Source organism: Aquarana catesbeiana, linkage group LG04 (assembly GCF_042186555.1).
Source record: "Aquarana catesbeiana isolate 2022-GZ linkage group LG04, ASM4218655v1, whole genome shotgun sequence".
Taxonomy (NCBI): Eukaryota; Metazoa; Chordata; class Amphibia; order Anura; family Ranidae; genus Aquarana; species Aquarana catesbeiana.
In genome coordinates, this window is record NC_133327.1 from 456,927,335 (window position 1) to 456,942,471 (window position 15,137).

The following is a 15,137-nucleotide window of genomic DNA, read 5'->3' on the forward strand; positions in this document are numbered from 1 at the left end:
CATTATCCTCACATTGACCCAACCCAACATGTCCCTCCCGATCCTGCATGTGGAGCTAGAATGCTATGGAACCCTCTCGGGATATAAAATAAGACATCCAAATATGAGGCCCTGCCCATCAACATTCCCGAAGCAGAGACCACACTTTTAAAATCCAACTTCTCTTACAGCTGGAAAACAACTACACTACAATACTTAGGGATCCAAATTACCCAAAATTCACCACCCTATACCAAGAAAACTTTTCCTCCCTCTTCCGATCATTTAGATCTTTATTGCTACAGTGGAAGAAGCACCACATATCCCTCCTAGGGCGGATCGCATCAGTTAAAATGACGATCCTCTCAAAGCTTCTCTATCTTTTCCAAACGTTGCCCATACCTGTCCCCTACAAACACCTGAAAAAACTTCAATCCGACCTATTTCACTACATATGGAACTACAAAAAACATAGAATACCTAAGTCGGTAATGATGGCGGCGCGTGGTGAAGGGGGCCTCGCATTCCCCAATCTTATCAAATATTATCAGGCAACCCAGCTACGAGCAGTAGCCTCCTGGTTTACCCAAAGGTCCAATAACAAATGGACAGAAATGGAAAAAATATGGATAGCTCCGACCCATCCGAACAACCTACTCTGGAGAGCGAATGCAGAGGTAGCACCTGAATGCCTGCTAGGCTCTATGTCCCTACTCAGGCAGCTCTGGCGCAAATTGTCACAATCCCATGGGTTGTCATCTGAGAAATCGCTCCTGACCTCCTTTATATGTAACCCCAAAGTGCCAGGTAGCCTCACACACCAGATGTAGCATCCATGGACATTACGAAACCTATTTCACTTTAGGAACCTAGTGGACCCCAGGTCCCGCAAATTGTTACCCTTTGCCAAGCTTCAGGCCAAATTTGATCAACCAAAACAGGTTTTCTCTGGGTATATGCAAATCTGACATTACGCACTTACTATAGCCCCTAACTTACAATTCTCCCCTCCATCCCCTTTTGAAACCATAATACTGGCTGGTACCAGACAGAAGGGCCTAATATCAGATATCTATAAGATACTAAATACTCGTCCCCTAGAAGGTCAGAGGAAGCATTCCTATATGATCAGATGGGAGAAAGCCCTCAATGAGGAAATTCCCATAGAACAGTGGCAGGCGATATGGTCCCAAGCAGCAAAAAGTTCAATGTGCACACTATATAAAGAAAACACGTACAAAATCCTCCTATTCTGGTATATGACCCCAGACGTACTCCACAGCATTTATCCTACTAGCACAGATAGGTGTTGGGGATGCCAGGGGGCGAAGGGCACCCTCCTCCATATTTATTGGAGTTGCCCACTGATCATCCCATATTGGACCACAGTCCAACAGTTATTGGCCCACCTTCTAGAAAATCCGATCCCAGCGACCCCAAAATTTTTCCTACTAGGTTTGTCACCGCTGAAGCTACCCACCCCTACAAAAAACTAGTACGCCATGTTCTCACAGCAGCACGCTGTCTCATAGCCCTAAATTGGAAACGCTGTGCCCCCCCCCCCCTTCTCCTGAAGCCCCTTTCTCCAGAATTAGAATTGATGGAGAAAATGGCAGCTAGGATGCAGGACAGACTGGAGGCTCATAGTAAGGTCTCGGAGCTGTGGCACCTTCGGGAGGACCCACCATGAGCAGGTAATAAAAAAGCTATCGCGATGACTTCTTTCTCCCCCCCCTTCTTCCTCCTTTCGCCTCCTTCCCTTTCTATAGAGTATTCTTGTGACTCTTACAACATACAAATTGTTGCGATTTATTAAACAAATAAGAGATGCATATCGGACAATATAATAATAGGGTCAGTGGACCAATATGACCGCTATTCACTGTTTTCAGTTATGCCCATGAGGAGGGATAGGCCCAGGAAGGTCCCAAATTAGGAGACCGTAATAGGTCTCCAATCTCTGGAAAGGGTCAACTGGGGATTAGCTGCAATGAATTGACCAGCATACAAATTGCTTTGGTCCACAACAGATCTATAGAGATCTTCCGTGAAAAACAGCAAATAAAAATCAAGTGACGTAAAATCAATTGTTTCCACCTGAATTCCGGGTTGGCCAGTGAAAAGGGGAAGTACGGGTGCTGCAGAAGTGGTGGGCTCACAATTAGGATTGGCAAATGCAGCAGGAAGGGCACTATGGGCACGAAGGGGCTTTGTTTGTCTCTTTCTTGGTGGCAGCAGGACACTACTCGTGCTAGCCACCTCACCAGCTTGACTCGCCACGTCACCAAGTGTTACTGCAGTGCTGGATGTACGACCAGGATGTACTAGGCCGCTGGTGCTTGCCAGTTCACCAGAAGGATGAGCGGCACTAGTACTGGCTCTCTGCTCCATAAGAGAGCCCTGCAGTTCTTGCACCTCAACGACAGCAGAAGAACGGGGTCAGGTACGCCTGACCTTGGCAGGGACCACCATTACGTCATCAGAGCTATTTGTCAGGGTGCCGCTGCTGTCCACCGGTTCGTATTCTGAGCCTCTGTGGTTCACAGGATGGCATTCTGAGCCTGAATCTAACAGATGTGTGACTTCCTCTTCACTACTGTACCTTCGATTTGCATTTTGGTCTCTAAATTTACTGGTACAGTAGTGAGACTCACAGGTAAAAAAGCTCCCGACTGTCAGCGACTGTATCAAAACGCTACAAAAAAAAAAACTTTTAGCGTTCACAGGGATCAGGCCCGACTCTGCAAACCCTGCAGTTATGTGTTTAGTGTTTTGTAAGTGACAGTGATCTCTTGATACTGCACTTGGTGGGCTGGGCAGAGGGGCTAAACGCAGGTGCTAGCAGGTATCTGGGCTGATCCCGCTAACACTGCATTTTTGGGAACCCTAAACTACTGGGGACGCTAGTATAGATCTGATCAGATCAGATATCGATCCATTCAGACATTGTACTACTAAGGAAGGTGTATGGTGCGTATGTGGGCGTTAGCGCTACTGGCACTAATCTGACACTGCCTGGGGCGATGCAGATCCTATCTGACACTAAAACCCAACTGATATCACCTGCCGGGTGATCAGGGGGTTAAACCTTTATTTAGGTAAAATACGGCGGGTGCCCTGATGCTATAAAAAAAACTAGCTAACCAGTGTCACCCGTGACACCAATACAGTGATCACTGGTGACAGGGGGTGATCAAGGGGTTAAACCTTTATTGGGGGGATTGGGGGGGTCCCTAGACCTGGGCCTACACCAAGTACCCTAACACTGATTTTTGTCACTAATGACACCAGTACAGTGATCAAAAAAAAAAAATATGAACACTGCACTGGGTGACACAGTGACAGGGGGTGAAGGGGGTTAACTGGGGGGGGGGGGGTGATTGTGGGGTGACAAGTGTACCTACGTGAACTAGTGTCAGTGTAGCGTTGGTGCACTTACTGTGAGATGTCTCCTCTCCTCCCTCTGGAATGGAAGAGAGTTCCACGAGGGGAAATGACATCACTTCCCCTGCTGTGTTTACACTTACACATGCAGGGAAAGGATTTCATTCGCCAGGACCGATCACCAGGTCCAGGCCAGATACCATTGGCCTGGGCTTGGGTATTGATTGGTTCTGGATCATAGCTATCGCGCGACGTATAGCTACGATGCTTCGCGCAGCCGGGCCGGAACCGGTTAAGCATGCCTGCGGAGATAAGCACATTGGATAATCTAGGGCCTTTCTTCCTCTGTAACAAGATGTCTTGTTGTAAAGGCCTGGAATGGAACTGGGCATAGGGCACCGCCTCGAAGGAGGATACCATCCTCCCTAGAAGACTCATACAGAGCCGGAGGGCTGTCTGGTGCCCTTATCTGACGCACTTGATCCTTCAGGGCACAGATCCTTACTGGTGGCAAGAATACTCTTGCTTGGACCGTGTTTAGAATCAGACCTAAATATTTTAGACTTTGAGCTGGTCTCAAGGCTGACTTTTCGGTATTTATGATCCAGCCTAAGCTTTTCAAATACCTCACTGTGTATATTATGCTCTGTTCCAGAGCCTGTACTGAGTGATCTCTGAGCAGGAGGTCGTCCAGATACCCAAGCACCAGGATCCCTTGGGCCCTTAAGCGACCCAGTACTGGTGCTAGGACCTTTGTGAACACCTAGGGAGCTGTAGCAAGCCCGAAGGGTAGAGTCACAAAAAAAGCATCCTTTATATCGATGGAGGCTGGAAAGTCTCCCATCTGGAGTGAGGCTACTACTGAGCGGACAGACTCCATCCGAAAGGTCTGGATCAGTAGAAACTGGTTCAGGGATCTTAGGTCCAAAATGGGCTCTGAGTCGCAGTTTGGTTTTTGAACCATAAATAGGTTTTGAGTAAAACCCTGTGCCCCTTTCGGATACCAGAACCTCTACAATGACTCCCTGATGCACTAGATTATGTAGTGCCTGAAACAATAAGTTTCTTTTTGGAGGATCCGAGGGAACGCCGGATCTTAGAAACCTCTGAGGGGGCACCCCTCGTAACTCCAGCTTGTAACCACGAGATATAATTGAGGTGACCCACTCGTCCTGAATTGTTGTTTTCCAAATGTCCGCAAAGTGCAGCAGCCTATCCCCCAACTGATAGAGTGAGGGCACCCCCTCAAAAGGAGGGCTTGGTGCTGGGTTTAGAAGAATTTTGGACCCAGGGCCTTTTCTGGCCCTGGCCTTGCGGCTTGCCCCTGGCCCTAGCGCCCTGTTGGCAGCAGAACCGCCCTGACGTTGAAACATTTGAGGAAGCAGTCCCTGGGTTTTTAAACGAGGGACGTTTGGTGTTTTTCTTCATAGGAAGAAGAGAACTCTTCCCCCTGGAAAACTTTTGGATATATTTGTCCAAGTGATCACCGAATAAACATTTCCCCTGAAATGGGAAACCAGCCAATAACTTTTTACAAGGAAGCTCGGCTGAACAGTTCTTAAGCCATAAAAGTCTGCGCATATGTACAGACAAGAGAGCCAGACGAAAAAACTGCTATATTGAATCCTTTAAAGCATCAACAGCAAAACACAGCGCTTGAGGAATATCTGTCTTACTTTCAGGCAGATCATCCTCCTAGTTAGGCCTATCAGGCCGTTTGACCTGATCCTTTACGGACTGGCAAATACCAATTGCTGCAACAGCTGGCTGAATAGCTGAACTGGCCAAGGAAATTAAGCTTTTAATAATAATTCCAATTTCTTGCCAACAGGGTCTTTCAAGCCCTGTGCGTTATCTACCGGACAAGTTAAGTTCTTGTTTAAAGAAGAGACTGCTGCATCGATGGCGGGCATAATCCATTTTTTAACAAACTTTTCATCCATGGGATATAAAAGGGAAAACCTTTTAGGAGACAAAAAAATCCTGTCAGGATGTTCCCAATCAGCAAACACCGCCTGTTCCAACAGGGGGTGTAGTGGTAAAGTCTGTGCGACCTGAAAAGGCCTCAGAGATCCCAAAGAGGACCAGGGGGGCTCAGTCACCTCTGCAAGAGGCAACTTAAAGGCAGAATGAACCATTTTGGTTAAAGTCCGGATCAAAAACCTCTGTGACTGAGAGGCAGACATCGAGTGGATATCTTCTTGTCCAGATTGCTTGGAAGCAGACTCATCTGCCGGGCACTCCACCGAATCCTGAGCTTTAAGCTCTTCCCTATCCTCAACCCATTCCTGCTCCGGACGAGGAGACTCCAGGGAGGGGGATCTGCCACGTTTCCTGCCACCCTGCGGGATGGAGGCAATCATGCCAGCAATCCTGTGCTCTAACCCGGCTAGGGCTGAGGACAGTTCATCCTTAGTGATAAAAAGTGAAGCAGCAGCGTTGACTGTAGGCACAATACCAGATAGGCGCAGTGGCTCAGATTGCCCAGGAGCCTCTGGTCTTTCAGGGGATACAAGACTAGGGATATGACTAGGTTCATCAGGAACTACTGAAGACGTAGGTGTGCCCTTCCCCATGGTGTTTATCCCGCTCCTCTTTTTGAAAGACATTCAATGCCTGCAAACAAAGAGTACTTGGGTGTAATTAAAACACCTCAGAAGGGAGACCCTTTAATAGGGTTCACCAAGCCCCTATGCAAAAATCCTGCTAGCACCTTTAGCCTGCCAAGCAACACCTGGTGACTCACGTGACCCGGGTAAGGAAAAAAGAACCACTGCAAGTGTTTGTTCAAAGCCTGCTCTGTGTCCCACAGCTGCCTTCTGGAAGCACCACGTGCTTGGCCTGCGCAGCTTAAATAACGTTCTATGCGTGTGTGCGCATGCAAGTGCGCTGTCCCGGCGAATGGGTGTGACTGTATTTGCGTACAATGCACATTTCTGTGCGCCCATATAAAGGCTACAGCGCATGTGCGGGCAAAGCCACGTGCACCATGGCTGCCCAGCGGCGCTCTTGCAAACCGTGGTGCGCCATCATATTGGTAAAAAACAGCCAGACACAAGCAAAGAAAAAAAAAAAAAAAAAGGTACACTTTGCAAAAACCCACAGCTAGCCCAGAACTCCTCCATATGGTCATCACACATAGGTGTCCAGCCCTTAGCTAGCTTGACTGTTACAATCACTGGGAAACCCCACAATAATAAAATAAAGGGGTTTCACTTACCCATCCAGGCGCAGGGCCACTTAGAAACTAAGGGCCCAATCTTCACCCTTCACGGTGGGTTCCTGTCACTTTGACCTTCAAGGACTGGGTACCCTTTCATGTTCAGGTCACTCCCTTGGACCTGTACAGTACCCTGCAGGAAATGCCTTAGCGCTGTAGTGTCCAGGATTTCCACTCCGCAGGGTCCAGCGCCCGGAGGCCTCGTTAAAGGTAAAACCTCGCAGGATCGAGTCTTCTTGGCGATGCCAAGTACCATTTATCTAAGCATAAAAGCCTGTGTCAAATGGATCCAATCTGTCAATCCCTTGATTCATTTTTAGAACCAGCTGTGGGACTAGAGACCTGGAGCTCAGAGAGCTCAAACAAACCGTGCCATCCACCTTGCAGACACTGGTAAAAAACTGAAGTGCTTCCTGTATGGGAATGGTTATATAGGGGATCACTTCCTGTCTGAAGACCTTTGGTCTACCAGTGTCCATTCACCTAATGTAGTATAACCCAGCAGGTAATGAATATTAGCCTGACTCTGTGTCCCATGATGTATGAAAAAGAAATGTAAAAAAAAAGTTAAAAAAATTAAAAAGTTTATAAATCAAATATGATCTACTTTCCTATCTATTTACTAATTCTAGCAGCATAAGGATTATAAATAGTCAATGTTGAGTGAGAGTGAAGTTCCGCTTTAAATACTCGTGACTAACTAACCAATGCAATAAACACACTACCACATATGTATTTTTCAAATATTATTTTAAACTCCACCCAAAAGGGGAAGCTCTGCTTTTTCGCACCCTCCACTGCCACATTTGACACTTTTTTTTGGGGGGGGGGGGGGGGCAGATACCTGTCAAAACCAGGTACTCGCTCCCAATTTTGGATAAGATTGCTGCACAATACTCGCGATGATCGTCAAAATTTCCATCCCCTCGTCCTCCCCCTTGTGTCTACCAGAAGGCAGTGGGATCATTCAGAAAGAGAAGCGCAACTTGCGCATGCGAAGTAGGAAACAGGCTGTAAAGCCCTAAGGGTTCACTTCCTGTTTACCTTCGTGAAGATGCCGGTGCCTTTACCCAAAGCAAATTGAAGAATCGGCTATGGGTGCCGATATCACGGAATACCTATACAGGTAAGTGTCCTTATATTAAAAGTCAGCTGCTACAGTAATTCTTTTTTTTACAGGCTGGAACTCCGCTAGGCTCGGTTCACACCTAAATCGGCCGCGGATCGCACAGCAAAGCTGTCTGTCCCTGTTCTCCTTTTCAGGGACGAATCAGGGCAGAATCTTTGCCTGAATTCGGCCCTGAAATTGAGGCAAAAACGCACAGCGTTTCTGTGCAGTGCGCTCTGCAGCTGCCCCAGAGACATGTGAATTGGCTCCATAGAGAGCCGGTCATATTCTCCTGCTATGCCAATTGGATGCTGGGGAAACCCGCATCCAGTTCGCATAGGTGTGAACATAGCCTTAAGCCACACAGTTGTCTTTTGCCATGAACTTTTTTTTTTTTTAACAATTTTTTACCTGCAGAATATAGATTTGGCAGAGAAACAAATGCTACCATACCATCATCATCAGAGGCATTCTCAGGGTTACTTTCACTGTCAGCTTCATATCCTTCTTCTTCCGCAAGACTTAGGTTAACGCTGTGCACCTCATCTCCTTCATCAGAAACTTCTTTGTGTTGTATATTCAGCTCATTTGATTTATGTACCTAACAAAACATTAAGAGGTGCTGGTGAACAGGTGAAAAGGGTTGTCTCGCACTCGCATGCCCTACTACAACCTTGGAATAAAAAAGCAAGCACAAAACTAGAAAGACAACATTAAAAAAAGAAAAACACACATACACAATTTTCTTAGTTCGAATCTAAAATGTATGATTTCTAGATATTTTTATAGCCAATGTAACAGTCTAATAAAAGCCCTAAGCATTGGTAGGCAACCTTTGAGAGGTGGAGATCCTCCTGAGCAACATAGAAGAGATCAAAGATCACCAGGTGCAGCGCCCTTTTTTTCTCTGCAAAAATTAGCCACTTCTGGACTGCCCACCGCACATATACTGCGGCAGGGAGGCCCGGCTGCGCAAAACAATGTACATGTACATCGTTTCGTGAATGAGATACTGTGGGGGCGCGCGCGGGTCCAGCGGACTTGATGTCCACCGGCCACCCACGATCGCTCCACAGAGGCATAACAGGGATCTGCCCATGTAAACAAGGCAGATCCACGTTCTGACGGGACTACGTGGAGATCTGCTGTTCCTAGTGATCAGGAACAGCAATCTCTGTTGTCCCAGTGAGTCCAGCCCCCCACACAGTTAGAACACACCCAGCAAACACAGTTAACCCTTTTGATCACCCCTAGTGTTAACCCTTCCCTGCCAGTGTCAGTTATACATTGATCAGTGTTTTTTTTTTTTTTTTTTTTTAGCACTGATCACTGTATTGGTGTCACTGGTCCCCAAAAAGTGTCACTTAGGGTTAGATTTGTCCGCTGCAATTTTGCAGTCGCGATAAAAAATGCTGATTGCCGCCATTACCAGTAAAAACGATCAAAAAAAATGGAAAAAGTCCTTAAATCTATCCCCTATTTTGTAGACGTTATAACTTTTGCACAAACCAAGCAATATACGCTTATTGGGATTTACCAAAAATATGTAGAAGTATATATATATTGGCCTAACCTGATGAATGTGTTTTTTTACATTTTTTTTTTTTTTTTTTGGATATGCATTATAGCAGAAAGTAAAAAAATTGTTTTTTTTTTTTTCAAAATTGTAGCTCTTTTTTGGTTTATAGCGCAAAAAATAAAAACCGCAGGAGGTGATCAAATACCACCAAAAAGAAAACTCTATTTGTGGGGGAAAAAAAAAAGGACATCAATTTTTTTTGGGTACAACGGCGCACAACCGCGCAATTGTCAGTTAAAGCAATGCAGTGCTGTATCGCTAAAAATGGCCTGGCCATTAAGGGGGTAAATTCTTCTGGGGCTGAAGTGGTTAACTAGCAAGGCCCCAATTTAAAAAAAAAAAAAAAAGGGTTAGCTTGAAAAAACAAAAATATAATAAAACAAACGTCAGCGCGAAAATAAAAAAAAAAATCTTGGTCTACCTTAAGGGCCCATTAACACTAGGAACTGCATGTGAATCGCCACGAATAGCACAGCACCAAAAATAGTGCATGTAGTGCATGCGATCCGATGCAGGCAAACGCGTGGCCTTGGTGATCTGCGTTTGGGGGGGGGGGGGTGTCAACTTTGCACTGACACCCACTGCAGATCGCAAGGGCAGTGTGATTGGAATGGCACGGAAACTGGAACGGAACGCACCGCGTTCTGTTGTGAATGGGCCCTAAAATGTAGCATCAGTGATAAACTGTTGGTCACCCCCACAAATATGATGCAGAAGTATGTAGGGCAGTGTACAGAGGTCAGTAGTAGGCAGGACAGTGTATAGAGGTCAGTGGTTTGTAGAATAGAGTACAGGGGTCAGATGGGGCAGAAAATAAGGTCATTAGGGCAGAGGACAGGTGTCAGAGTTTAGAGGTAAGCAGTAACAGAGCGCAGTGTCAGTGGAAAGTAAGCAGAGGTCAGATGTACATAAGGCACAGTGCAGCACTCAATGGTGTTTAACAAGAAGCTGCCTGTTTCCTACTCTCAGGCAGCTGCCACTACAATGCAAACTAAATGCTCATGTCTAGCCGGTACACACATGTACATTATAGGCAGCAGCAGCCTTACATAATAATGTCAGTCCCCACTGAAGACCTGTGATTACAGCCTCCTGGCACTGACCACCTGCAGCTTTCCCACCTCCAGTTACCTGCTTTGAAGGATGTGCCCCACCAGACCGTCCTATGTGCCTTCCCTAGCACAGACACCATTTTTCCCATTCAGCCCCGGGGTGGGGGTGGGCTCTTATCGCCGCTCTGATCTATGGGGTGGCAGACTCAGGCAGGGGTTGGCGCTATGTCAGTTTGTGATCTACCTGTCAGATGGCAGCGATCAACAGGACGATCACGATGAAGGGGTTGCCGACCCCGAACAAAAGAAATTTATAGATCATAATATATGGTGCTTTACTGATTTTACTATGATGACTGGTGCAGATTCTGTTATGAATTCAGAATTACAGACAAAACTAATACAAGAATGAATAGCCAATTTCAAGTTAAAATGAAAAAGCTGCATTTATTGCAATTTACAGCTTTAATACAGAGATTTCCACTGCAGTACTTTTTTTCGGCCTCTACAGGTCTTCAGTCTGATGACTATTCTGAACTTCTAACAGTAAAGTGGTGCTTTTATCTTCCATTTTTTCTCCACATTCCCACAGGGACGGCTTTAAAGGGTTCCCGAGACTAAAGAGCTGCTTACCAATTTCCACATGCCTCTCATCACAAACCACAAGACACCAAGCTTGCCAGTACTCCTCGCTTTCTCCATTATACTTATGATTGCACCTGTCATGAGAAAAATACAGGCAGGTACTGCCATTGTGGATCCCTTTCAAAAAATGCCAGCAATCTGTCTCTGGTTTCCATTATTTGTGTCACTGCTCTGCAAGAGGCATGTATTAAGTAATGTCAAACCCCTGCATACTAGTTCCATGTTAGTTTCTTACAGAGTCCAGAAGTTAGAGAAGCAGCATGCTAGCACAGCAGTTTAATATTTTCAGAAAAATATTCTAGGAGTGGTAGCCAATGTAGTTCATATCTGAGGGGGTTTAACCACTTCAGCCCCGGAAGGTTTTACCCCCTTAATGACCAGAGCACTTTTTGCAATTTGGCACTGCACTGATTTAACTGGTAATTGCGCTATCATGCAATACCGTACACAAACTAAATTTCCATCCTTTTTTTTCCCCACAAAGAGATTACAAAGACAGAAAATTTTGAAAAAAAAAATTTTTTTATACTTTTTGTTATAATAAAAAAAAAAATCCAATAAACTCAACTTTAGTCATACATTTAGGCCAAAATGTATTCAGCCACATGTATTAGTTAAAAAAAAAATTAAATTAAAATTAAATAAGCGTATATTTATTGGTTTGCACAAAAGTTATAGCGACTACAAACTATGGTACATTTACTGGAATTTACACAGCTTTTAGTTTATGACTGCCTATCTCATTTCTTGAGGTGCTAAAATGGCAGGGCAGTACAAAACCCCTCCAAATAACCGCTTTTTGGAAACCCCAAGGAATTTGCTGAGAGTTGTGTTGAACCCATTGAATATTTTATTTTTTTGTCACAAGTGATTGAAAAATGACAAGAAAAACTATTTTTACACAAAGTTGTCACTGAAATTATATTTTGCTCACACATGCCATGGGTATATGTGGAATTACACCCCAAAATACATTCTGCTGCTTCTCCTGAGCACGGGGATACCACATGTGTGACTTTTTGGGAGCCTAGTCATGTACAGCAGTGGTTCTCAACCCTGTCCTCAAGTTACCTCCAACAGGCCATGTTTTGGGAATTTCTCTTCAAGCCATTGACTGATTTAAAGCACCTGTGCAAGATAAAGGAAAACCTGCAAACATGGCCTGTTGGGGGTACTTGAGGACAGGGCTGAGAACCACTGGCGTACAGGACCCCGAAAACCAATCACCTCCTTCAGGGTGTCAATTTTTGATTTCACTCCTCAATACCGATTACATTTTCGGAGGCCATGAAATGCCAAGATAGCACAACCCCCCCCCCCCCCCCAAATGACCCCATTTTGAAAAGTAAACACCCCAAGCTGAGAGGCATGAGGAGTCCATGGAATATATTTTATATTTTGCCACAAGTTTTTATTGTTTTTTTTTTTTTGTTTTTTTTTTACACAAAATCGTCACTAAATGATATATTGCTCAAACATGCCATTGTTAAATGTGAAATTACACCCCAAAATACATTTTGCTGCTTCTCCTGAGTATGGGGATACCACATGTGTGAGACTTTTTGGCAGTCTAGCTGCGTACAGGACCCTGAAAACCAATCACAGCCTTCAGACCTACTAATGCCCCGTACACACGATAGGATTTTCTGACGGAAAATGTTTGATAGGAGCTTGTTGTCGGAAATTCCGACTGTGTGTAGACTCCATCGGACATTTTCCATCGGAATTTCCGTCACACAAACTTTGAGAACTGGTTCTCAAACTTTCCCGCAACAAAATCCGTTGTCGTACATTCCAATCGCGTGTACACAATTCCGATGCACAAAGTGCCACGCATGCTCGGAATCAAGCAGAAGAGCCGCACTTAATTTTTCTGGGCTCGTCGTACGTGACCCTGTTCTTGACGCTCGGAATTTCCGACCAACTTTGTGTGACAAGACAAGTTTGAGCCAACATCCGTCAGAAAAAAAAAAAACATGGATTTTGTTGTCGGAAAATCCTATTGTAAATAGGATTTTTGATTTCACTCCTCACTACCGACCACATTTTCGGAGGCCATGAAATGCCAAGATAGCACAACCCCCCCCCATGACACCTTTCCTGAAAGTAGACACCCCAAGCTATTTGCTGAGAGGAATGTTGAGTATTTTGCAGATCTCGCTTTTTGTCAAAGTGTTGAAAATTGAAAAAAGAAAAAAAAAAAAGTTTCCTTTTCTTTCTTAATTTTCCAAAACAAATAAGATCTGCAAAATACTCACCATGTCTCTTAGAAAATACCTTGAGTGTCTACGTTCCGAAAAGGGGTCATTTAGGGGGGTCTTGTGTTATCTTGGCCTCCAAAACTGTGATAGGTTGTGAGGAGTAAAATCAACAATTTATGCCCTTAGAAAGCCTGAAGGCAGTGATTGGTTTTTGGAATGCTGTATGCGGATAGGCTCCCAAAGAGTCTCACACGTGGTATCGCTGTACTCAGGAGGAGCAGCCATGCCATGTGTGAGCAATATATCATTTAGTGACAACTTTGTGTTAGAAAATTTTTTTTTTTATTATATATATATATATATATATATATATATATATATATATATATATTCATTTTCCTGAAACGCGTGGTAAAATATTAAATATTCCATGGACTCAACACGCCTATTAGCAAATAGCTTTGGGTGTCTACTTTCCAAAAAGGGGTCATATGGGGGGGGGGGGGGTTGAACTGTCCTGGCATTTTATGCCGAACATTAGAAGCTTATGCCACACATCACCCACTCTAACCACTTGAAGACAAAGCCCTTTCTGACATTTTGTTTCATGGAAAAATATATTTTTTTTTGCTAGAAAATTGCTTTGAACCCCCACAAACATTACATTTTTTTAAAGCAAAGGCCCTACAGATTAAAATGGTGGGTGTTGCAATATTTTTTTTCACACAGTATTTGCACAGTGATTTTTTAAACGCAATTTTTTGGGAAAAAAACACTTATTTTAATGCACAAAAACCACACTATACTGCCCAAATGTTTTGTAAAATATTTTTGTTTGATCATTTTTGTTATCACAGGGAATGTAAATATCATATATATGATAGCAATAGGTAGTGACAGGTACACTTTTTTGAAAAATGTGGTGTCTATTAGACTCTAGATCTCTCCTCTGCCCTCAAAGCATCTGACCACACCAAGATCGGTGTGATAAGATGCTTTCCCAATGGCGCTGTTTATATCAGGCAAAACCGAAGTCATGAAATGCCCGTAGCTTCTGGTTTCTTAGGCCATGGAGATGATTGGAGCTGTTCTGGTCTCTGATCAGCTCTATAGTCAACTGGTAGAACTACAAGCTGCATTCTGGGGTTCCCCAGAGGGACAGGAGAGCCTGTGAAAACCATGAAAGATGGCAGGGGAGTACTACTTGTAAAAGCAGTCTAGCGGCTAATCCTGCCACTAGGATTGGTTTTACATGAAAGCCGACCACAAGCTGAAAAAAAAAACTATACCAAGTTGATACCTAAACCTGCAGGCATCATTCCGGTATAACCACTCAAAGTCCAGCAACATTACAATAAGTCGCTTGGTCCTTGTTGGGCATATATGGCAATGTTCTTTTTTTTTCGTGCAGCCTGTGGGTTAAATGAAAAAAAAAAAAAAAAATATATGATTTTTTCGTCCTACTTACCTGTAAAATCTTTTTCTTGGAGTGCATCACGGGACACAGAGCAACCATAATAATGACTATATGTGTTATATGCCACCTATAGGTGAATGGACACTGGCAGATAGTCAAATAGGAAGTCCTCCCCTATATAACCCCTCCTACACAGGAAGGACCTCAGTTTTGTAGCAAAGTAATGAATATTCCAAAAAAGATGGGAGGGACCCGTGTCCCATGTCCCATGATGTGCTCCAAGAAAAGGATTTTACAGGTAAGTATGACGAAAAAATCCTATTTTCTTTATCGTACATCATGGGACACAGAGCAACCATAATAATGACTAGATGGGATGTCCTAAAGCAATGCACTTGAGGGGGAGACAGATAATCACAGAAACTGCCACCCGAGGACACCTTCTGCCGCTCAAAACATACTGTGGCCAAAGCAGTATCCTCCGTGGCTTTGATATCTGGTAAAATTCTGTGAATGTATGAACAACAGACCATGTAATGGCCTTAAATCCTG

At 44.4% G+C, this 15,137-nt stretch overlaps 1 protein-coding gene across 2 annotated transcripts in view; it reads right to left on the reverse strand.

Moving 5' to 3' along the window:
• The window catches only part of LYST (lysosomal trafficking regulator), a 556,505-nt gene that overhangs the window by 401,860 nt on the left and 139,508 nt on the right, over positions 1-15,137 (reverse strand). For both annotated transcript variants that reach the window (XM_073627506.1, XM_073627507.1), the window contains one exon: positions 8,145-8,292. In XM_073627506.1, the coding sequence (XP_073483607.1) occupies positions 8,145-8,292 (148 nt within the window). The remainder of the gene's footprint in view (positions 1-8,144; positions 8,293-15,137) is intronic.